This window comes from Culex pipiens, chromosome 3, assembly GCF_016801865.2.
Source record: "Culex pipiens pallens isolate TS chromosome 3, TS_CPP_V2, whole genome shotgun sequence".
NCBI classification, from domain to species: Eukaryota; Metazoa; Arthropoda; class Insecta; order Diptera; family Culicidae; genus Culex; species Culex pipiens.
This window is the reverse complement of record NC_068939.1, coordinates 39,125,815-39,151,647: the sequence shown is the minus strand read 5'-3', so window position 1 is coordinate 39,151,647 and position 25,833 is coordinate 39,125,815. Positions and strand designations below refer to the sequence as shown.

At 37.6% G+C, this 25,833-nt stretch overlaps 1 protein-coding gene across 1 annotated transcript; it reads left to right on the top strand.

The window, feature by feature from the left end:
- The first annotated feature begins 5,184 nt into the window (after window positions 1-5,184).
- Window positions 5,185-7,084, top strand: LOC120427935 (UDP-glycosyltransferase UGT5-like). The gene is made up of 4 exons (XM_039592880.2): window positions 5,185-5,462; window positions 5,529-5,616; window positions 5,683-5,875; window positions 5,930-7,084. The coding sequence occupies exons 1-4, from the start codon at window positions 5,295-5,297 to the stop codon at window positions 7,068-7,070; spliced, it is 1,590 nt and encodes a 529-aa protein (XP_039448814.1). The 5' UTR covers window positions 5,185-5,294; the 3' UTR covers window positions 7,071-7,084.
- Window positions 7,085-25,833: the final 18,749 nt, after the last annotated feature.

The window sequence follows — 25,833 nt, the reverse complement described above, 5'->3', positions numbered from 1 at the left end:
CCAAAAAAATAGAAATTGCACTTATGTTTGAGTTTGTGCATCATAATTAAAAACAAAATTAACGAAAAAATCTTAAACAGTAAACCTGGCAACACTTCCCAACTTTGACAGTTTTACCATAGTATTGTCATTTTCAACCAAATCTTCCCCACCACTTTCGACCCACAGTGCGCCACATTTCCCAACCGACGACTGTGGCAAACCAGCTCCTGCGGGAAGTTTTGCATTTTATAGAGGAAGAGCATTCCGAACTATAGTTGAGTTGAGTACTTGCAGCCATATGACACTCTGGATGCCACCGGCGGCGGTTTTGCCGTGCTGCAGCGCCAGGAATATTAATAGCCGCAAACCATGCCTGACTTCACTCGTTCTGGAGTTGTTCAACTCTATCGTTCGTAATAGTTTTATTACCCTAGATTTGGACGCTCAAAAAGGGAGCATTTTGAAGCAGTCCAGGCGAACTGTCAAAAGCACGCGCCAGTGTTGCCATCTTTAAGGGGTGACTCATTTCCATATCCATTAATTTTTCGATGCACTTCCGAATTGGGATGTTGTTTTTGGGAAGGAAATTGGAAGGAAACTGCGGTAGGGAGCGCAAACACCAAAGAAAGCTATAAATATTAGTTTTCATTGCAACTGTAAACAAGCGATCTGGATTTTATTTATGGTATCGGGCGGGTGCCACCCTTCCAGCTATGATCCGAGAGACAGTTAGGGCCATCGTCGTTGATGCACGCAAGGTATGTAATTAACCTTGAAATGGGATATGGGCTCGGGAGTTTTTCTCCTTGTGATCTTTTCCGGCCGCGGTCTGGGAAGAAAGTAATGAGGGGCCCCTTGCTGACGGGGAAAGGTAAGGGAGGAGGAGCTGTAGCATAAGATTTATGGTATTTATTTTTGATGACAGACACCAGGTTTGAAACATAAGGTTATGGCTTTTGGGTGGAATTAGTAAGAGTGTGGATTTTGGAGGGTTTGATTTATGGCTAAACTTAAAACAACCGCTTTTAAAAAAAATCTATTTATTGATTTAAAAGATAAATTCATCATATCTACAACTTTTCCAGAATCCGGAGTCTCTAATTAATCCGGAATAATCCGAATTTTAGCTCCAACCCAGAAACCATTCAAATATTGACAAAATGCAGACCAACTCTGGAAATTGTCCAATAGTTGCCAAAAGCGATTGCCATCAGTTTTTCAAAATTTAATAGAATTTTAGATTATTTTTTTTGCTAAATCATGTTGTTCTTAAACAGACCAATATTTATTCCTAGATTATGTCCTTTACCTCTTGTTGTAATAAAAAGTTTCTAATGTTTTGCACTAGTTTTTGTTTTGTTTATTTTATGTTCTATTGCATACATACTGCATTATTATTTTTTAAACAAATTGACAAAAAATAATATTGATCGGCTTCAGCCTAAGAAAATCATGATTTATTTTTTGAAAATATGGAACACAACTCGAGTAGGTTTGCCAAAGGTCCAAACAGTCATTTGTAAACAAAGCTGTTTTCGATAGATTCTCGTCAAAATGCTTTAAATTGTTTATCTGCACTTCCCTCAAATGCTCTTTACTAAAAATCAATGAATATTTGGTTTGTTTTAAAGAAAAAAAAAATAATCAAAACCATTTTTGGAGGTCGTGATGGACTTAACAATGTTTTAAAAAATCACCCGAAATATGTTTTTTAAATAAATTAAATAGTTATTATATATTGTATATTTTTAATATTTATTGGGAAAAAAACAATTCATAGTTTAATTTTAGCTACAAAATCTTTTTTGCATTAGAAAATTATTTAACAGAAAAAAAAAACAAAAAAAACATACATAAAAACTTTTTGCGATACTAAACATCGAAAAAATTTCAAAAATGCATACCAATAATGCAGGGGAATGCATTTTAAATTCATTTCAGGTGACTGCACTTAAATTTCCATTGAAATTTTGAAGTTTTTTGCTCCCTGATTTTTCGGGCCAACTTTGACAAAATCTTTAAATAAAATTTGTACCAGCCTAAAGTCTAAAAATAAAAAAATGTAGTGTATTTTCTCAGCTATTTGATAACTACAACCAAAAGCATTTAGCTTGTAAACCGAGCACTAAAACAAAAAACTTGTGAAGTATGTAGTTTTCGGTTGCAAATTTGATTTTACTTAGAAAAAGGAATTTAAACAAATGTTGTGCAAAACCATAATTTTAATTTTCAAAAAATTATAACTCCGGTACAAGGCATCAAGCGTAAAAGATACCTCCCTCTATTAGTCCGACATATTTTGGAAATTAAACTTTTCGTGATAAAAGGTTGAACTAAAAATATCTATATTTTTTCAGGATTTTTTAAAAGTTCTTAATCAACCTTAACTAACTTTTTTATTTGTGCAATTTTTCTGTAGTTTCCATTCAGTTTAGCTTTCATTTTGCTAAAATGTTGCATTTGTTTTACTTGAATTGAAAGAGATAACTTTACCAATTAATTAGCAATAATTTTGGTTAATTTTTTTATTGATTTGGAAATGAATTAGCATTAGCAACATGAACTTTTTAATATATATATATATATTTTTTTGATTGTCAATAATTAAACTAGCCAAAGTGATTTAGAATTTTTAAATTCATGATGGCGGCTAAATGGTGGTGATGATATATTGAAAATCTGTTAAATAATGGCTGATTTAAACGTGACGTACTTTATGGATGAAGCCTATGATAATATTTTTTTCGATTTATTTTTTTAATTGCCTACCTTTAAACTAGCTAAACTGCCCATGTTCACATAAATGTCCCATATGCAAAAACAGCAAGCTGAGAAAAACGCATTTGAAGTTTGTCCCACACATAAGGCTTTGTGTTAAGTTTTCGTTGAAAAACTGGATTTACTCCTGATTTCTAGAACAAAGTACTGGATGTTATAGGCTTTTCTGAAAGAGCACATGATTTTGAACCAAACTGCATCATTAACTCAAAAACGATGAAAATGCATATGGGACATTTATGCGATCATGGGCAGTAAAGTGATTTAGAATTTATAAGATCATGGAGTTGGTGACCAAATAGTGATGAAATTAAATATGCCATTTTGACTAAGTTTGGGTCGGCAAGACTCGTATAGAATGTTTAACACGAAATAAAAAAAAGGTTGTTATTGATTCTATTATCCGAAGTCCCATAAAACTCTTCGGATAATCGAATCTTCAAAAAACTGGGCTGTGTAATATTATCAGGCCTGAACAGAAAAAATCTGACAACAACATCTAGAAAAATCTAACACGCCACTTGTTTCAAAATATGAAGTTTTTTCATTATAGATTCACAAAATAAACAGTACACATTAATGTAACTAATTCTGTAACAAAAGTAAAATATTTAAGTTTCAAATGTCACAAAACAAAATTTATCTGGCAACCTGGCAACCCTGATTGGTTATTACATTTTAAATCTTCAATGGATTTTTAAAAGACAACGCAGTGTTGTTGCACTATACTTGAAACAAGCTCATGATTTTTGTACCTGCTTCTTTTTTGTAGACAGACCAATTCTAAATAATTTAAATCTGTCATTCTAGCTTCTGATTTCACACAAGAATTGAGTTTCAATGTCATCACTTGATTGAAATTCAATCCTAAATCATCATGCTCCATCCGATTATCTCCAACTTTCTTCCCGGAGGCATCTCCAGCTGTCAAGCCTGAAGCTTCTGAAGTGAGCAACGCTATCCCATACCTTTCGTTCAATTACTGACCAAACTTGCTCCAATAAAGTAAAAGTGCCGGCAGGCCATCAACTCAACTCAACGCTGAGGACTCTTCTGTCTTTTAATTAATCCAATTCGGCACACGAACCAAGTCGATGCTGGTGAATATTTAATTCCTTTCTTTGAGCTGTTTGATTTGATTCCATTTTCGTTTAGCGAGAATCTTCTGCGCTCAATTGCGTTCAAGGTGTGATTGAGTTTCGAGTAGAAAGAAAGAAAAACTCAGGAATTTAAAGGAGGATGTTGTTTTTTGAAGAATTTTAAAACGACAATTCAGAGATAAGCTTCCACTTTGGAAAAATGAAAAACACGACAGTTGAACGGAAAAGCAACAAAAAAGTCTGTCTGTTTTCCTCACTCTGTTGAATGTTTCGCTGTTTTTTTTCTCCACAAGCAAGAGGAAATTCAATATTGTTTGCGAGCGCGCGCGCAACAGCTCAAGCGATGTCAAAGAAAGATGGTAATCTAATCTCGTCATATCGTCGTCGTCGTCCAGCAGTTTTAGCTCCGTTGACGGTGGAAGAAAACGTCGAGGTTTTCAGATCTCTAATGCCAGAGGATTTCCGTCAGCAAACGCTGATGAGGCTGGCCAGAAAGATCACGATTTTGAGCTTTGTCGGGGGGATTATCGGGCTGTTGTTGGCGACGGGGATGAGGTGGAAAATTGAGACTTTTTTTTATTAATCAACTGTTGCGATTGCTTTGTCGTTTTATCTGATTTTAATGAGATTATTTGAAAGAAGAACCGACCGGGACCGTGGTGTAGGGGTAAGCGTGGTTGCCTCTCACCCAGTCGGCCTGGGTTCGATCTCAGAAGGTCCCGGTGGCATTTTTCGAGACGAGATTTGTCTGATCACGCCTTCCGTCGGACGGCAAGTAAATGTTGGCCCCGGACTAACCTAGAGGTTAGATCGTTAGCTCAGTCCAGGTGCAGGAGTCGTCTCCCTGGGTCCTGTCTCGGTGGAGTCGCTGGTAGGCAGTTGGACTAACAATCCAAAGGTCGTCAGTTCGAATCCCGGAGTGGATGGAAGCTAAGGTGTAAAAAGAGGTTTGCAATTGCCTCAACAATCAAGCCTTCGGACACCTAGTTTCGAGTAGGAATCTCGCAATCGAGAACGCCAAGGCAATGCTGTGGAGCGAATAATTTGATTTGATTTTGATTTTTTTTATTTTTATTTGAAAGAAGATGAATTTTCATGCGATACCTATGTTTTTATTTTAATTATTTAATCACCATCGTGTTCAGCGGTCAATTTCACTCCAGAATCACTCAAATCCTCAAGGTATAATGAACAACTTACGAGTTACAAATCAAACCCGCTCTTCGATTAGCCACGCACGTTATCGTGGACAAAAACGTGTCCCACCGGTATTCGTCAACAAACCACCAGACCTTTCCAGAGTCCCCCACATGTGGCCAGACTTATCGGTGCATTCTACTATCAGCGGTGCGTTCCCTTATCAGACACCTTCCCGTTTTGTGACGGGGTTTATTTGGCCGAAAGTTCAATTCGTGCCGCCACGATTTTCAGTCGATGCGAACAGCTCTGGCTAAAATGAGACTTTTGGTGGTTTTTGGAGTGTTGTTGATGGGTGGATTCTGCTGGGGATCGCGGATTCTGGCGGTGTTCCCCAGCACAAGCAAGACGAACTACATCTTTGGACAGGTTCTGTTTGAGGAACTTGCCGCGCGTGGTCATCAGGTGAGTCACTTTTGAGGTTTGAGGATTGTTAAGGTGAAAGTCACCGTGTCTTCTTGGTTGCAACAGATAACGGTGATAAGCCCGTTCGAGGTGCAGTACGACAGTGAGCACGTTACACAGATCAAGCTGACCGGGATGTTCACCCACCTCGAAGGTATGTTGAGTCTAGCTAGGGCGTCTTATCAGTGTAGAGTTGTTGACTGTTTGCTACCGACCGCAGATTACGGCATGAACACAAATATTTTCACCAAGTGGGATCGATCGAGCTTCTACGGGAATAGCCATCTGATCTATGGGACGGCGGCTATGGCGGACTACACGTTGGGTCATCCGAAGGTTCAAGAGCTGTTGAAGTCGGGTGAGACGTTTGACCTGCTACTGCTGGATCAGGTGCTGTCGGATAGCTTGCTTGGGTAAGTTCAATCTGATAGAATCGTCCAGATCTTCAACCAAGAATCCATTCCCAGCTTGGCATACCACTACCAAATCCCGGCGATCGTGTACAGCTCAACCGCCCCGAACAAGTTCATCAACGAGATGGTGGCCAACCCGCACAACCCGGCGTACAACCCGATCAGCTCGCTGGGCTACTCCGACCGGATGACCTTCCGGGAGCGCCTCTGGAACACGTTCGTATCGATCTGCGAGCAGTTCAACTACAAGTACCTGTACCTCCCCTCGCAGGAAGCCGTCTTCCAGCGACATTTCACCAGGAAGAATCTACCACCCCTGCTGGACGTGATCCACAACGTCAGCCTAGTCCTGGTCAACTCCCATCCGGTGATCACCTACCCGCGACCGCTCGTACCCAGCATGATCGAGATCGGCGGTCTCCACCTGCGTCAGTTCGACGAAACCGGACTTTCTCAGGACGTGATCAACTGGTTGGAGGCGGCCAAAAACGGTGCCATCTACTTCAGCCTGGGAGCCAACACCAAGTCGACTGATCTACCCGCCAACGTCCGGCGAGCCTTCACCGGCGCCTTCGGACAGCTGTCCGGAACGTTGATCTTGATGAAGTGGGAGAACGCCACGCTGGAGAATCAGTCCTCGAACGTGATCATCGGCCCGTGGATGCCGCAGCAGCAGCTGTTGGCGCATCCCAACGTGAGACTTCACATAACCCACGGAGGACTGATGAGCATGATGGAGTCGGTGCAGTACGGGAAGCCGATCCTTGGGATACCGCTGGCAGGTGATCAGGAAATTTTGGTAGATCGAGCGGTGAGCGTGGGGTACGGGTTGAAGTTGGACTACCAAAACATTAGTCAGGAGGTCGTGCTGGAGTCGATCAAGCGGATCATGGAGGACTCCTCGTTCAAGGAGAATGCCCTTCGGGTATCTAGACAGTTCCGGGAACAGCCGATGAAGCCGATGGACAAGGCCGTGTACTACATCGAGGCGGTTGCGAAGGATGGAGGAGCGGGAGTGGACGTTTTGAGGTCCGGGGCTTTGGTCCTAACCTTCTGGGAGCGACATCTGGTAGATGTGGCGTTGTGCTTTGTTGCGATACTCTTGGTCCCAGTTGTGCTGGTGGCAGCACTGATTCAGGTTATTCTGAGGAAGACCCACCGGAAGAAGGTCGATGCCAAGAAGAAGAAAAATTAGATATTAAAGGGTTTTTTTTTAAACATTGCATTTTAATGCTAAATAATATCACAAAAAAAGTTCGCTCTACAGCATTGCCTTGGCGTTCTCGAATACGAGATTCTTACTCGCTAGGAGTCCGAAGGCTTGATTGTTGAGGCAATTGCAAACCTCTTTTAACACCTTAGCTTCCATCCACCCCGGGATTCAAACTGACGACCTTTGGATTGTGAGTCCAACTGTCTACTAGCGACTCCATCGAGGCAGGGCCCAGAGAGGCGACTCCTACACCAGGACTGAGCTAACGACTTAACCTCTAGGTTAGATCGGAACCAACATCTACTTTCCCGTCCGACGGAAGGCATGATCAGACAAATCTCGTCTCGAAAAATGCCACCGGGATCTTCTGGGATCGAACCCAGGCTGACTAGGTGAGGGCAACTACGCTTACCCCAACACCACGGGTCACATAAATGCTGAATACCTATAAAAAATGACGTCAGGACATACTTTTGAACCTCAAAAACAGTTGAGTTTTACGACATCAAGACATTTGACAGTTGACTGTTTAAGACTGAAAAAATACTTACCCGGAACAAAACTCCATTTAACACTTCGTTTAACTAAAAACTTACCAGATTAATATTTAGATCCAAAAACTGTACAGACTTAGATCCAACTTGAAGTCCGCAACTGAGGTGCAATGCGAATCATTTACCGCGTTCGATACGTCAATTTTCACGTACAGTCACACCCCCCTAAATGTATCAATTATGGTGACCTTGAAATCGACTCCCTCCAGCATCCCTAGCCGTAAAAATGAAGGGTTCACCCTGCGTACACAAAAAAACAGCCGATCGATATTCTAACCCACGCGTTATGTGTTCCTTCCGAGGGGACACCCCTTTCATGAACCCGAAAGGGATTCTGTATTTCCATGGCAACGCACTCCCTGAACAAACTCCCGGGAATATCTCACCCAACTCCAGGGACACCCGGCTGGGATGGATGGGAAGTTCAAACAACGCTACGTTGAATTTTTGTTTTGTCCAAACATGGAATCCATTTAAGGGGGGGGAGCCCTCGCGTGGGCGTATGTAAATTGGCAAGAGTTGCCAACCGGAATCGCCACGTGTGATGAGGGTCGTCGAGTTAATTACATGTGAGCACCGGGCGAACCTCTGCAAACACTCCGCTCAAGAGACACACCGGTAAGCGGTGGCGTCTGACGTCCCGTCAAAACAACAGCAACGTTTCCGGGACTCGTCCCCATCGGAAGGTGTACGACAGTTGTCACAGCAGTTGTCTGTGTATTTTCGAGAGGAAAGCACAAAAATCACAGGTTGAGGATCTTCTGTGCTGTTTTTTTGTCGTTGGAGATGACACCCCCGTTGAACGACACTTCAACCTGGGGTTTTGCAGGGGGCGTCAGGAAACTGACATAACCCTTACATGGTCATGTCGACAACTTGAGCGGGTTAGGTATTATTGACGCCAAGATTTGTTTCAATACCTCAAAAACAGTTGAGGTTGGAACGCACCAAGGCATTTGACAGTTGACAGATTTAGCAGGTTGAATTTCGCAGTACTTACCCGTTGAGACTACGCCATGAACACTGACACTTACACAACACCGAAGTTTGAACCTACCTGCCTTCAAAGAGATTGATAACGCTCCAACGCTCACCTCCAACTTGAAGTCCGCAATCGGGGTGACAACAATTTTGGACACTCACAGCCTGCTGATGTCCTGTCTGATCGACCTCTTGCTGTTTGCACATCAAACATGCAGTTTCCAGTCTGTGGCCGTCTCGTCTGCGGTGCGTCGTCGTCGTCGTCAACAAGGGTTGTGATGGCCCTCAGGCATTATTGATTTCTGTGCATTTTCGTTCGCAATGAAACGTTTGGATCTCAATTTTGATAACATTTTGGGTACTTGAATGGACGCGTTGATTGGGCGACGTTGTGAGCAATTTCGCTAAAACCGGAATGACTCATTATGCAAACTATATCGATGAGCAGAGTGTCGTCTGGGTTGGGTCAGCTAGGTTGGGCAGATTCCTGCCGGTTTGCTGCTCACACCCCACGTAATTACCACTGACTGAGCTTGCAATATCCCACTGGTTTTGGAAATTGGACAGATCCATGTTGAATGACGTAAACATTTGCTTTAACTCCATCCAAAATCTCTGTTTGGAGACTTTGGTAAAGATTTTAGCTTCGTTTAAAGAGCTTAAAGAGTTATAATATCCTAGAAATTGATCAGTCTCATGTAGTGAAGCAGTATCTCGTATACGTCGCAGTTGATCTGCCAACGTCAACAAGCTTAAAGCCTCCAAAACAGAACAAATCAATTTGCAAACTACCATGGAACTGCCCTGCTACAATGCACTTCCAGCTGTTCCGTAGCGGCAGAAGCCACCATCCAGTCCCGAGGTAATGGGCGTTAAATCACTCAACGCGCCGTGTTTTTCGCTCTGTTGGACCAGCTTAACCAACACACGCACACACTTACGGCTGACAAAACCCGGCATGTAAAAGGTTCTGCCCTCAATGAATTCATTACAATTTTGTTGTGAAACTGTCGTGGTGAGGCGCGAGACAAAAGGGTCCGCTGTGTTTTTCGTTTTTGTAGAACCTGGCAGTTAGGGTGAGGGAGGAGATCCTCCGGAACAAAGCCGCACTCGCACACTGCCACGAGTTGAACCAGAGCAGATGGCTTTGGAAATTTTTAAGGTGTGCGCGCACGACTCATTCAGCGTGCGGTACAATGTAAGTGACCTTCGGGGTCCGGCTCCGAACAGCTGATGTAAACAAATACCGAAGCGGTGTGCAGCGGTCAATTACAGCCCCGCGGGAGCGGGCACTCACTGGACGGTGACGAATCCGGCAGCGTGGTGCATCTGCATCTGGCGTAGATGTAGGGGGATAGAGTTACGCGCCGACATCGGTGGCATTGATCTAATCAACGGCGTTGACACTACTGTGCAGTCTCTTTCTCTCGGGGTAGAAGAGAAAGCTGCGGTGTTGAGCTTGCAGCAATTTGGGATCGAATTACTTGGCCTGATGGACACTGATACCTTATCTGTTGCGTTTCACTTTGTGGAAAGTGACAATGAAGAATACATTGGGTAAGCTCGGGAAAAGAAGCGATGACTGTGGAAGAAAGCAGACGTCACCCTGTCTTACGGGTGAGGAAGCGTAATTGAAAGTTGACACTTTCATTTTTTTTGTGCCACGTAACGGCGAAAGGTGATAAAGTGCCATTTCAGATGCTCAGATCTGCGAAAAGATTGCAGTTTAATCGATGAACAGCTGCACTTCCAGAATTTGACAGGTGACAGATTTTCAAAACTTGCCATAACTCATTATGAACTACACTACAAGAGTCACTAACATCCCACTGAACACTTGAAAATGCACTTAAAACTTACCTGTACTAATTTTACACTTTTAATTTACTTCAATCATAGACTTCATTTAGGCTTCTTAACTACAATTTGACGTCCGTACTTGAAAATTCAAGTATCTTTCACACAAAAAATGCACTCAAAACTTACCTTGTCAATCTTCACACTAACACTATCACTTCAATCATTCATCTCTTTGGAGCTGCTTAACTGCAACCTGACGTCCGTAGTTGAAAGGTTATGTGTTACGCGGCGTAACTTACGCCTGAAGTTATGCTTTCAGCTAGAATTTATTTTCCTTACCGTAGTATAATAATTGCAATTTTGATTTTTTCGTGAAATTTATTTCTAAAACGATTTATTCCTCTAAATAATGCCCGGTCCCACAGACAAAGTTCAAATTTTAATTGCCTGTATTATCTACCCCTCAGAAAACCGCACCTCAACCGCTGCCAGCGTCTAATTTCCGAAATTTTCCCATTTATTTCCACTCAAATTCTATCAGACAAAACTTTTCCCTCCCGAAATCACAAACTGCTCCCCCACAATAATTTCGAGCGAATCGAGCAAAGTTTATCCCCACCCGGAAATGGATGCGACTACCACCAGCGGGTTTCCGAGGGTGGAAAATGGCATCCCCTTGTGTGAACCCCATCATTGGCTTCGTTGTCCCGTGGTCCTTTTGCTTGTGCGATTGGAAAAATAGACACGCCAGGCTGACAGGATGAAAATGATGCTTCGGGGGCATCATCGGAAAATGCAACTTCAATACGGTGGAAAAAGGTGGGGAGGGGACTAATGGGATGAGCTTTTGTGAACGGAAAGTTCAAGATTGAGTTCAAAACATCCTCCCCTGTAGATTCTGTGAAATGTAATCCGTTCGCAGAATCCACTCTGCGGTAAATTCAACCCAGTAGGCCTGGCCGCCTCAGTGAGCTGAATACAGCTCGGTAGTAGAGTAGAGTAGAGTAGAGTAGAGTAGAGTAGAGTAGAGTAGAGTAGAGTAGAGTAGAGTAGAGTAGAGTAGAGTAGAGTAGAGTAGAGTAGAGTAGAGTAGAGTAGAGTAGAGTAGAGTAGAGTAGAGTAGAGTAGAGTAGAGTAGAGTAGAGTAGAGCAGAGTAGAGTAGAGTAGAGTAGAGTAGAGTAGAGTAGATTAGATTGGATTAAATTATTAAAAAGAGTAAGAGATTGTAATGTACCAACAATAACACCCACAACGCTAAATTCCAAAAGATAAAAAAATAGTTTTTCCTGAAAATCGAACAAAACACAATTTTCCAGATTCCGTGTCCAACTGCATCCCCATCGGCACAGTTTCAGCACGCCCCTTAGTGTACAAAATACCATGGTTACAGCATAGTTTCCATGACATTCCATCCCGTTAGCTTCTAGGAATCTTCACGTACATCGTAACGATGCATTTAACATCGGAGTCCCATCCCGTGTGGTGCTCCATATTGTTTTTCCATCATCACATACCGAAATGCTTCCGAGTTGTACGAGACGACAGGCTCGATATTGACGACACTATACGCGATATTGTGTGTTCTGGGACTTCGTTCCGGAGGAATTACCACTCGCGTGTTTGCACAACAGAATGGTTTCGTTGGGGGCAGCAGGTGAGACGTTTTGATTGGGAGTTTATCCCGGTTGATGAGCAATAACCTATAGTTGGCAGTAACATCTGTGAAGGTGATTTTCCATGGAAAACTTTTAGATATTGTGGACTTCCACTTCTAATACGGACTTCAAATCTGAAGACGTCTGCTGATCCATGAGTTGAACTTGAAGTAAATAACATGGTAAGTACTAGTGCAACTGTATCGAGGTGACTTGGTAAGTACAAACATAAGTAACAACTAACAATAACTCACCAAACCAGATAACTCTGTCAATATGCAAGTCTCAGTCAACTGTCACATACCTGCAATGAAAAAGAAAACAAAAAGAGATTACAATCTCAACTAACACAATCACCCCATAAAGTAACGCAAAAGCAAATCGCCCAAATCTACAAGCCACATCGACAACACGCTGCCAATAAAACCATTATCTTCGCCATCAATCAGAAACGATACGGTACACGGCGTGTTTCTCAAGCAGCATTCAGATCAGTGAGAAAATCTTAGACTCACACCCGTGAACCCGTCCGTTACGACAATCGATTTCGGAAGGGGGGTGAGCAAATAACAGCCCAAAATAATCCAGTTAATTTCCCAACTCTACCTCGGGGGCACCATCGAGCAGAAAAGGGGTGACTTCCAGGAGTAAACAACATCACGCATCGGAAACGTCTTGAACTTGGCCGTAAAATTGATGGGAATTTGGCTGGAAGCGGTGTAATAATGGCGGGATTCGGAAGGAACGGGGTGATTTAATGGCAGTGGTGAAGAACAGGGATATATTTGAATACAGGGCTTTGTTGCGTGAGGATAATGGCATTTTAAAGGTGGGAACTGAGATTTATAATGCCTAGAGCATTTGCTTAAAGCACAAACTTGAAAGGCGTTGAGAAATTGTGTCAACAAAATTTGCATAAATATGCATAGTGATAATTAGGACAAACCCATTATCTACGGATTATTTTATTGATTAAATGAAAGATCTCAAATTTCTTAACAATATTGGAAACATCTTTTCAATTTTAAGAAAATTATGTTTTGTTCAAAATATGGTGGTCTGATTTACAACACAGAAAAAGATAGAGATAATTTACCTACAAACGAAAGACATTCCTCATAATTTAGAGACATTGATATCATTGATTGAAAATTGAGGGTCAATTGAGTATTATACTATGGAACTATAAAAAAGTCACTTTTGGTCATTTTTATTCTTTGCAACAATGACAATGACAAAAAAAAAACAAATTTTAAATAATTTTCTCAACATTTCGTATATATTTTTTTTTAAAGGTGGACAATGATTGTTATTTTTTAAATTAAAAAATAAAATTCTGTTTTTAACTCAAAAAACGCTGCACTTATCAAATTTAACAGTGATGTTTTTGAATTAGGAAGTAAATTTCAAATCTTAAAATGATTTTTTCACTTTCAAAATCACGATAATTTTTTATTTAAATATATTTATGCAAAAGATTCGGGTTATGTTTAGACATATATTACTACAATCTGGGCCAAATATTCGCGCTCTTGGCCAAAGGGAAGCGGGGCAAATTGGAAAACAAGGTAAAATATTTTATTAAATTTCAAAATGACAGTAACTATGATAATATTCAATAGAAATTCAAAAATCTATTAAAAGTGTTTAAAATGCAATAACATGAAAAATGTAGAATCTCAATTCTTCTAGTTTAAAGGAATTTATCGGGATTTCAAAAATTAAATATTGATTGAGTGCAATCTAGTTTCAGGTTCTAACATTGAAAATAGTTAGAAAAATAGATCTTAGAAGTATATACGGAGGAAAACTTATAACACAAATTTAAACTTTGAGTGACAAAAATGAACCAAAAATTATTAAATGAAAAATTTTAAAAAAATATTAGGCTTATTGATTTTTCACCCTCAAAAATTGCAATTTTCACGGGGATCACATTTCACGGAAACTTCACGTAACGTGAAAAAAATTATAACATTCTTGAAAGTCTTATTTGAAAATTACACAACTGTATCTTTATCGTTACTTTATTCTCTATTCTTCTTCACTATTTACTATTCCACTTTAAATTTTCTTCATCATATTTCTACGTGATACTTATAGGAAATCTTTTTAAACTTTTTTTTGTTCTTTTTAGTCACGTAAAATTGTACTGAACATGACATTATCTACCGAATAGAACTAAAGCAAAGATACCACGAACACCATCATTAAATTTCGTGAAAATTTCTAGGATTCAGACTAGTTTTAAAGATCAAAAATGATTTTATGAAACAAATTGAATTGAAGTTTAAATCTTCTAATTTCTTTTGTAATTCCACCTTCAAAATATTTAAATTCAAAATAGAAGTCAAAATTTTATAACAGGGAATGTAAATCTGATTTAATTAAGTACGTTGTCGAAGAAAATATTTTAAATATTTTTTCTCTAATCCTTCTTTGTATCTACTGAATGTCAAGAATGTTTACTTTTATTCGGTCATTAAAAAAAACTAATGAATTTGAAAATAAAAACTTAGCCGTCAACTACAATCACAATATACTCGTGAAGTAAATTTTTTAAACAGTAAAATGAAAAAAAAAAAAAAACTCGGATTATATGGGCATAAAACTTAACAAAAATGCCAACATTCAAAGATGTGTTGTTATCTTGTCGTTTTATAAGTATTTAGCAGTTTTTTTTTATTTAACTGTTTCAGCTACTTTTTGCTTAGTGTTCATTTCTTAGTAAATGTTGTTAAAATTTTTATTTCTTCAAATTTCAATTGGAAACTACATAAAAAGGCTTTGTGGTTGAAATAATTGTTGACTTTTGGTACTTTAAAGCATTGATTTCAAAAAAAAAAAAATATTTCACAAAAACTGTTAATTTCACGAATTTCACGCTGTCCGCGAAATCGCGAAAAATTCATTAACCCTGGAAATTTTCGTTGCATTACGAAAATATGTTTCATAGTTGCTTTCCCGTTTTCAAAAAAAAAATATTTTTTTCCGAAAATTTCACCCAATGATGAAAACGTATAAAATTGAAGTAATTTTCGTTTGCAAATTTTATACTACACCAATTTTTTTTTAAAATTTTCATACAGCAATTTCCTATGAACAACAGCACGGCCAAAAACAAATGTGCTCGGATCGGGCTCAAAATTGGACTAGGGGTTGCTTGGCAAAAATCATTAGACCCATATTATATTCTTTGCTTATTTGGGTGACCTACGCCATGGTAGGGTGTTCCAATAAAATACCATTTTCGAAAAACCTTTTTTTCTTCAAAAAATCTTAAATCATTGCAATTTTAAGCAATTTTAGATCTGTTGATTAGGTAGGCTTTCAAGTAATAATTTGAAGTTTCAAATACTTAGTATAACATTTTTTAAGGCGTATGAAACTTTAAAAATGCCGACACCGCCAGGACAAAAGAGCCTATGTCTACACATATTTTATCTGATTTCTCGCAAGAAAAACTTATGGGAAGGGGAAAAAAATTAGAAATGCTGGAAAATTATTTATCTTGGAATAACACTTTGAACCTTTTATGTATCTCAGTCAGCTTTTGATTTCGAGTTGATTTTTACTGATAATATCATTAGATTGCCAGAGCTTCATTTTTACTAGTTTTTGCTTCAAGCTAAATTATATTCAACTTCCAAAATTTTCACTATTTAGAACCAGAACATTCCACCAAAAGCAAAATTCTCTTCCACGCAGAATTAAATTGTTTCCTTCATCGCAAAACCAGGCGGAATGTCACCCATCCATCCATGTCATGCTCGCCGTTTCCGTTCCACCGTCACCGTTATTATGAGCAAAATTCTTGCCAAAATATAATAACCATTCCGTCATCCTGGTCACAGCAACAGAGCCAGCTAGAATTTGAACCATTTTCGGCAAATTGCTCGGGGAGGAGGAAACTTTCAGAACATAATTTTACGATTTTACCCAGAGCGGTCGTAATGGTACCTTCTCCGCTTGTCTGTGGCCTCATCGCCAGAACGCATTGCCCACATTAGGGGAGGAAAATGAAAATTTTGCGGTTCTCTGGGGGGTTGTAGCCCTTCGGGCTACTCTCGTCGGAGTTGATTCAATCTCAAGTATCGATTTTTTCACACCCTCTTCAGGCTCGGTTCAAGTTCACGGGTAGAAGGGGGAAATCTTGCGCTCAATGAGCTGGACCGAAATCACAGCTGCAAATATTCGACTAGAAAGTGTTCTTTTTTTTAAACGTGACTTCATCAACGTTTTGTTTCATTTCATTTTTTAACACTCCGTTTCCGGGGCAAAGTTTGGACAACAAAGCACCGAGCCAGTTGCGCCGGAAGAAAGTGTTTCCTCGCTGTTTGTTTGCAGTTTTTGCTGCTACTGGGTGGACGGGAGCAACTCCCGGTGTTTTCAGCAAATATGAACCAAGTGTTGAAAATGGGAGTGTACAGCTGTTGTTTTGTCGGTGTGGGTGTTATGGTTGGATGAAAGGAAGAAATGCTTTCTTTTTTGCATACAGGCAATGTCATCACTGCAGTTGTGATTCAGGAAACTGAAGTTTAAAAATTTAACACACCTGTGACTTTATGTATACGATTCGAGAATTGTGAGACTCCACCTAGCTCTCTTCTAAAACGGACTTCAATTCGATGCAGCTTATTTGAAATCAAATTACGTAAAAGTATTTATTACGGTTCTTCACCTCAATTACGGACGTAAGGTCAAAGGTAAGCTCTGCTCTGGCACTATAATTAGAAGTTAAATTTCTGGTAAGTACAAATATAAGTTAAACCTGCTGCATGTAAGTACATTAGTATAAGGACTAACATTCTGTCAACTGTCAAAAGCTTCGACTCATTCCAAATGCCGAACTGTTTTTCGAAATTTTTGGAAATGATCGAGGTGTCAATTATATTAAGATCTTTAACATGACGTAGGTTTAGTAGAAAGATTCTCAAATTTGTAGCACTTATCCCGTCACGCTGAAATCTTCAAAATATTTTCGTATCGTTTTCCAAAGTGCCAAACAACGAAACTCACTCTCACTCACCGCGGTGTCATATTTCACGGGACTGTCAGCAAAACAAACAAGAATATTTTTAAAAATATCACTGGTCAGCAAACGCTTGCGCCTGTGATTCATCAAACGTGACCGACACGTCGGCGACAGGAAACATTCACGCTCGTGAAAATTTCATGAATGAGAATCGCGCAACTTTTCACTACAAGTCGTGGAATGACCCAAATCCGGAGCAGCTGCGCTGCGATCTTTCGATTTCAATTAGCATAAGAAAAACCCTTTCGCTGGTGCTTCACACTACCGAGGGGGTTCGTAATTATTATCATTCAAAACTTAATCCAATTTTACGCTAGACGAAGACTGTAAAACTTTTATCAACTCAGCAGATGCAGGCGTTGGTAGCTCAATTGAAATAAATTTCCATCAATTAATTTGGCTTGGCGAGTGAATATTTCGAAATCCTTTTCCCCAGATATTAATTAGGAATTTTCCCGGGCGCGCGTTGGGGTTGAGGGGGGAAAACTTGTTGCATCAAACGGAATTGGAAATTTTCGGGGCGAGATTGAGCAAGTCGGTCAAGTAAAAGTTATCAAATTAATTGCTGTTTTATTAGCACAGATCTGGAATCTTTCGGCTTCGGTCGAGTTGTGTTGCGAGAGAGTGCGTTTCATCAGATGGTTAGTGTTGCTTAGGAGATTCCGAGAAGTTAGATACCAGAGTGTGTTCTAATTAGACAGATGCTAGACGGGTTAATTCGAGATGTAGGTGACCAGATGGGCCCTCGGAGTAGATTGATGGGCTACAAATTGTAGTTGGAGCGTTCCGCTGGGAATGTCATCTTTGTTGACCTGGCTTGAAAAATTAGTGTTGTGAAATAAGTTTAAATGTTGCTTCCAATGGACTTCACACAATTTCCTAGAATAAATTTCTGGCAAGTTTTTACACCTATGCATTGTCAAATATGATCAGTCAAACCAGTTGATTTAATATTTCTTCAAAAAACAACAATCGTCAAAGTAAAATCAAACCACAAATTAAAGTCTGCGTAAATTAAGTCACCAAGCCCAGCTCTATTTAGAGTCTCCAGGGATACAAGGAAGTTTATTCACGAGCGTCGTGGCGTCATTCTTGCGTTACAGCCGGGTCTTCACCGCGGCAAGCTATAGCTATAGCAAACACAGATGATTTAGTTAGATACCGCGGACGCGGCGGCTAGAGGTTGTAGAAAGAAACTACTACTTGGTGTAGCTGTTCTAATTCTGGACCATGCTCCACTAGACGAGCTGTGCTGCAGACTCAACGCTGACACAAGGTGCACCTTTAACGCGGTGTGGATACACTGTGACGCAAAAGTGTTGAAACAATCTTCAATTTTGGGCAGCTAGTATCAACAGGATATTGGAAACGCCTGAAGGTATGCACTAAAACATTGCTAAATTTTAGATCCAGAACATCACCTCAATTACGGACTTCAGGTTGCACTTAAGCTCTGGTGTTTCGACGATTATTTTGTTGAGGTAAGTACTTAGATAAAACACAGCATAGGTTAAATTGTAAGGTAAGTTCAGTTCCAGAGAAATACTATAAAAAGTGGTAAGTAAACAAAAAGTCTGTCAATCTGTCAAATATCCAACTCCAAGCTGTTTCTTGGTAAACCCTATCCAAAAACCTTCGCCACACAGTGTACCATAGTGTACGCCGCCACCGATGCTGGCGATGGCAGGTTTTGCATAGTCCTCAATCATCGCCAGGCCATCAAGAGCACGGGCCGGGTCTTCTGCGCCGAGTGTCATCGACACGCGCTTTCGTGGAACCCGCGGCGCGATGCCAAGAATACTATGACGAACTAGACGCTTCCTAGAAGCGAACACGTTGTGCATTTTTGCGTTTTAAGTTGGGATTTGGTGGTGTTTTGGAAAACCACCGGAAATCTCACAATATTGAAGCTTGGAATTTGTCACCTCGTGATCTCCGAAGGAGAAATCATCCACAAATGCAAAAGTCATGTTCGGAGGCCAAACTGGGGCACCCAAAACAAAACGCACCGTTTTCACCTTCAAATGGCACCCCCGTGGCGCTGGCGTCCCACTGTGACATTCGTCTGTTTTCGGTACCACCGATATAGATTATGGAGTTTTTTTTTACTGCTGTCCTTTTTTGTGGGTTGTTTTAACGTGCAGGTTGCTGCCGACCGGAGATTACTCGAACGGAATGAAAAAGAAGAGAATCCTCTAAATTCAATACAGTAAAGTGCCGGGCTCATAAAGTAGGACTTTACACGAGAGCCGCAGAACATTCGTTGCTCAGGAAGTGGTCCCTCGAAAGGCTGACGCTTGAGCGTCCAAAAAAGATTGTTTTCGATTTTTGACGAAATTTGTCATCTCTAATACGGACGTCAACTTTGCTAAACTTCAGAAAAATCGAACTAAATAAAGATGATCACCTCAATTGCGGACTTCAGATAGAAGGTTAGAGTCATAGTTGAAAACGAATTTTGAAGCGAAATGTATGTGGTAAGTACAAGTCTCGAGTTTTTTTAAAGGTCCTATAAACAAATTTTTAAATTATTGCTTTTTGGGTGTTTTTGAAACTGCCTTGAGTCAGGGGTATTCAAAAACACCCAAATAGCAAAAATTGGAAAAAAAATTCTAGAAGTGTAGGCGATATTATCAACATGTAAGTACATTAGGAATAAGACTAACAATCTGTCAACTGTCAACTGCTTGGTTGTATTCAAATCGTTGAACTGTTTTTCAACGACTAGAAACTAACTTTGGCGTCAATTAGATTAGGCAACATTAACAATTTATCCTCTCGCTCAAAAAGCAAATTCAGCCCATTTAAGGCTCCCTTTCAATTCCGGGGAACGAGCAGCAAATCTAAAGGATATTCATAATTGTTTTTTCTTCGACTCCCTACTTTTTCATTCCTATCTCGGAGAGCACGTTTCTGTGCTTTTTTTGCTCATTTTTCTTAGAGCCTCGACCGGCTTCTGTCTACCTGGAACTGTCATAAGTTGGTACCGAGCGCTCCGGACGTTTCCCCGGAAAAGGGTCGTCCTCGGTAAGCGCCTCTATTTATTTTGCCACACCATGAGGTCCGCACAGGTTTATCTGTTTGGCATAAATTTCCCGCTGCTCGGGTTTTTGGTTACACGAGAAAGGTGAGATTTTTCGATGCCATAAATTCTGCGTAAGGATTTTTTTTGCAATCTTCTAAATTAAATTTAACCCAAATCGGTACGTCAAGAACGCGTGTAGCGTTCTCTAGGGACGATCCCTTCAAGTTGCCCCGTTTGAATTAGAAGCATCCCGAAACTAGCAGCAACAGTTCAAACTCCAAAGTTGCACAATAGGTTATAAAATTGCCATAAATATATCAAATTACTTTCACCCAGTCGAAGGCCTTGTTGCGAAATCCGAATCGGTCGTAACTCTCGCGTGTGATTTGGGAGGATGTTCCCGGGGAAGATTTATGGCTGCTGGCAAATTAACGGTTCCCGATAGGTTTTGAACTGGCGGCAGGCAGATTTGGGGCAGGTAAAGGAAATCGATGCCGATTGGAGAAATGATCACGTTCGACAGATGGAACGAATTGAAGTCAAAGACTGAAGATAGGATCAGAACATAATAGTTTTATTTTAAGACAGATGCTGATTTCAAAAATATTAAATACGTCGATTACAGAGGTTTCAACTAACTCTAACCTGTTAATGGTTATGATAATTTCGAATAAGTTCTAATAATGTTTGACAAGGTTGCCAGATTTTCTATATTTTACTTTTATTTAAATTGTGATAACAATGAGAAGTTTTCTTGTTCTTGTTAAAAAAAATTATTTTGAAATTACAATGATTTTTTTATTATTAAGTATTCTGAATACAGTCAGTATTGAACACAGCATAAATTTCTTCTAGAAAAAATTGCAACATTGATGCAGTTAAACATAGCTTTTCATGAAAAGTCATTTACAAAATCTTCAGAATTAAATGTCACTTTTTATTTTCAATCATGTAACATTATGAATAATTTACTTATAAAAGTATTGAAGCTTAAAAATACCGTTTCTATTAAACATGGTTAAATATAAAAGAATCCAGGTTTTTATTTGCTTGCCTTTCTACAGGTTGCATTATTGAGATTTTTTTAAAAAGAATTTTAAATGACTTAATTAGGATTGAAATCCTGCTCTTCAAATGAATCCCAATTATCAGCAAAATGTTAAAAATTTAAAAAAAACCTAACCTTTTGTATGCTTGCTCAGAGAATAATAAAATATTCAATAAAGTATAATTGCAATCCATTTGGATATATCATATGATTTTTAGAATGAACTGTGTATCATATTAACAAACACCAACAATAAAAAAATGGGATTCACACAAGGTTTGGTAAAAAGTAAATAAAAAAATTCAGAAATTTAGACAGATTATATGCTTGATTCTTTCAAATTTTCCTAAAAACATAAAAAATTAATTTACGCAGAGCTTGATTTATAAATAAGTCAATCAAAAAACGAATAAAAATATTTTATAAAATTTCGACAGATTCAAAGATAATTATTTCTCAAATTTTTCTCATCAATCTTTACTTTATATTTGGTTTCTGTTCTGATATCGATAAAACATTGAAACTTAGTGTTTTGTCATGATTTGGAAACTATAAAAGGAGTCATATGAAAGAAAAGAAGAATAAACCTATTGCTGTACTAAAAATATTTATCAAAAAAATATAAACTCTTTTTTTGAATTGTTAGTTGATTTCCTTTTATCTCTAGTTCAAAATAATTATTTTTAAAATAGGCTGATTAAATCAAATTCCATTGTTTCATTTTTTGATTTGGCTCAAACTTAGTGTCCAAAGAGGACATTTTTTATCCTTGGTTCGAATGTACAAAATGTGCAGATTCGAAAAGCATGATTCGTAATCATGCCCTGGTTTTGATTCGTTCAGCTGCCTTGGTAAAGCACGGCCTAGTGCTTACACAGCAAAAAAAAGTTGAATTTTGGATTATTGAAAATTTGGTTGGTTGAATATTACTCATTTTTTTTATTAATATTACTCAAAAAATGTGTAAAAATGTGAACCTGATGAATATTCATCAGAAACTGATGAAAATTCATTCCTGATGTAATTTTACACATTTTTTTTGCCACAAAATCTGTCACCAATTTGTGATGAATATTGCCATTTTTTTTTCCATGTAACTGAAGCACAGAGTTTTGAAATTGGGATGATGTTACATATCCATTACAGTTATAATAAAATGAAATTTTTTCTTGTATTTTGAAAATGATATGTTTCTCAAAAAAATACTCATAATTATTGTTATTGCAACTTGCGTATCAAATGATAAGGATATTTTCATACTTTGCAAAAGTAACATCAAACATTTTTGAAAACACTCAAAATTTTCACAAAACTACATATTTTGATAAAAAAAAAACTTAAAATTTAAGTTTTTTACAATATGGGTTTTAAATAATCGGGAATTTTTCATAGATTTCGAAGTCATATTTTTTTAAATACCGTAAAACGGGGTGAATTTGATAGCCGGGGTGACTTTCATAGGCTTGCGATTTTTCCGAAAAATGAAGAGTACAATTAGAATACGTAAGAAATGGTTTAGTATCATACTGACCGTGCTAGAGAAAAGTTCAAAGTACCTCAAGAAGAATTTTTCATATTTTTTTTAAGTTTAACAAGTTAGTTAACTATAGAGCAGTTCTCTAGGATTTCGGTCATTCGATTTTTTTGTATTTTTTAATCCGACTGAAACTTTTTTGGTGCCTTCGGTATGCCCAAAGAAGCCATTTTGCATCATTAGTTTGTCCATATAATTTTCCATACAAATTCGGCAGCTGTCCATACAAAAATGATGTATGAAAATTCAAAAATCTGTATCTTTTGAAGGAATTTTTTGATCGATTTGGTGTCTTCGGCAAAGTTGTAGGTATGGATACGGACTACACTGGAAAAAAATAATACACGGTAAAAAAAATTTGGTGATTTTTTTATTTAACTTATTATCACTAAAACTTGATTTACAAAAAAACACTATTTTTAATTTTTTTTATTTTTTGATATGTTTTAGAAGGCATAAAATGCCAACTTTTCAGAAATTTCCAGGTTGTGCAAAAAATCACTGACCGAGTTATGAATTTTTTAATCAATACTGATTTTTTCAAAAAATCGAAATTTTGGTCGTAAAAATTTTTCAACTTCATTTTTCGATGTAAAATCAAATTTGCAATCAAAAAGTACTTTACTGAAATTTTGATAAAGTGCACCGTTTTCAAGTTATAGCCATATTTAAGTGACTTTTTTGAAAATAGTCGCAGTTTTTCATTTTTTTAAATTAGTGCACATGTTTGCCCAGTTTTGAAAAAAATATTTTTGAAAAGCTGAGAAAATTCTCTATATTTTGCTTATTTGGACTTTGTTGATACGACCTTTAGTTGCTGAGATATTGCAATGCAAAGGTTTAAAAACAGGAAAATTGATGTTTTCTAAGTTTCACCCAAACAACCCACCATTTTCTATCGTCAATATCTCAGCAACTAATGGTCCGATTTTCAATGTTAATATATGAAACATTTGTGAAATTTTCCGATCTCTTCGAAAAAAATATTTTTGGAATTTTCAAATCAAGACTAACATTTCACAAAGGCCAAACATTCAATATTACGCCCTTTTAAAATGTTTGTCTTGATTTGAAAATTCCAAAAATATTTTTTTCGAAAAGATCGGAAAATTTCACAATTGTTTCATATATTAACATTGAAAATCGGACCATTAGTTGCTGAGATATTGACGATAGAAAATGGTGGGTTGTTTGGGTGAAACTTAGAAAACATCAATTTTCCTGTTTTTAAACCTTTGCATTGCAATATCTCAGCAACTAAAGGTCGTATCAACATAGTCCGAATAAGCAAAATATAGAGAATTTTCTCAGCTTTTCAAAAATATTTTTTTCAAAACTGGGCAAACATGTGCACTAATTTAAAAAAATGAAAAACTGCGACTATTTTCAAAAAAGTCACTTAAATATGGCTATAACTTGAAAACGGTGCACTTTATCAAAATTTTAGTAAAGTACTTTTTGATTGCAAATTTGATTTTACATCGAAAAATGAAGTTGAAAAATTTTTACGACCAAAATTTCGATTTTTTGAAAAAATCAGTATTGATTAAAAAATTCATAACTCGGTCAGTGATTTTTTGCACAACCTGGAAATTTCTGAAAAGTTGGCATTTTATGTCTTCTAAAACATATCAAAAAATAAAAAAAATTAAAAATAGTGTTTTTTTGTAAATCAAGTTTTAGTGATAAAAAGTTAAATAAAAAAATCACCAAATTTTTTTTTACCGTGTATTATTTTTTCCAGTGTAGTCCGTATCCATACCTACAACTTTGCCGAAGACACCAAATCGATCAAAAAATTCCTTCAAAAGATACAGATTTTTGAATTTTCATACATCATTTTTGTATGGACAGCTGCCGAATTTGTATGGAAAATTATATGGACAAACTAATGATGCAAAATGGCTTCTTTGGGCATACCGAAGGCACCAAAAAAGTTTCAGCCGGATTAAAAAATACAAAAATTAAAATTGAAGAAAAAAGACCGATTTCGTAGAGAATTGCTCTATAGTTAAGAAAATGTTGATGAAAGTCATAATTTTAAACTTTTCAAAGTATCATAATTTTCTCAATGAACATGATTTTGAAGCTGAAAACGGAATGCATTTTCGGTTTCTTTAGACAATTTTCCACTAGGCATAAAAGGTTTAATAAGATTGTAAATAATAATTAATTTGTGTTTTTGAAACGAAATTTTAAAAAAAATCTTCAAATTTATAGGCAATTTCAGTTGAAAAAATTTCATGTAAAATGTGAAAATTTGTCATTCGTGCTTCGAATTCAGTATAAAATGCAATGTAAATCGATATTTTTTTTAAAGTTTTAAGAAATTTCAGTCAAAATTCCTACTTTTAAACAATTTTATCTAAAATTTATATGTACCGTAAACTGGGGTGACTTTGATAGCCCGGGGTGACTTTGATAGGTTTTTCAAATGCCCGTCAAATTAATATCTAAACATTTTTGAGAATTTTTAGTATGTAAGCATTAAGGGATAGCTTATTATCGAACATATATGCAAAAATGAGACTGTTACATTGGATGTACCAAAATTAGTGGCCAAATCAAATTTCTATCAATTTCACCCCGGACTATCAAAGTCCAGTTTACGGTATTTTGTCAAAATGCTTATAAATTTACTTAACTAAATATAAAAATCGTGTTTTTTCTTTGAAAAAACTATATTGATTACTTTAGTGATGGTACATTAAACGTACAAATAAAGTTTGAACATCTAAAATATGATTTTAAAAAGAAAAACTATGTCTATCAAAGTCACCCCGGAATTTAAACTATGAGTTTTTAACGTAACTTTTTTTTAAATACTATTGAAAAAAAAAGTTTTTTTTCCAAAATAGTGGCCTACATGTTTAAAAATTAATAATCTTGAAAAAAACCTTGCCTGTTGGAAAATATACCAATAACAAATTGAAATCCTATCAAAGTCACCCCAGTTTACGGTACTCAAAAGTTTTCACAAAACTGCGTTTTTTCGATAAGCTTCTTAAAATTTCAGTTTTTACAATATAAGCATCAAATGATCGGGATTATTGATACATTTGTAATAACTTTATAACACCAATTTTTGAAAATACTTCAAATTTTCACAAAA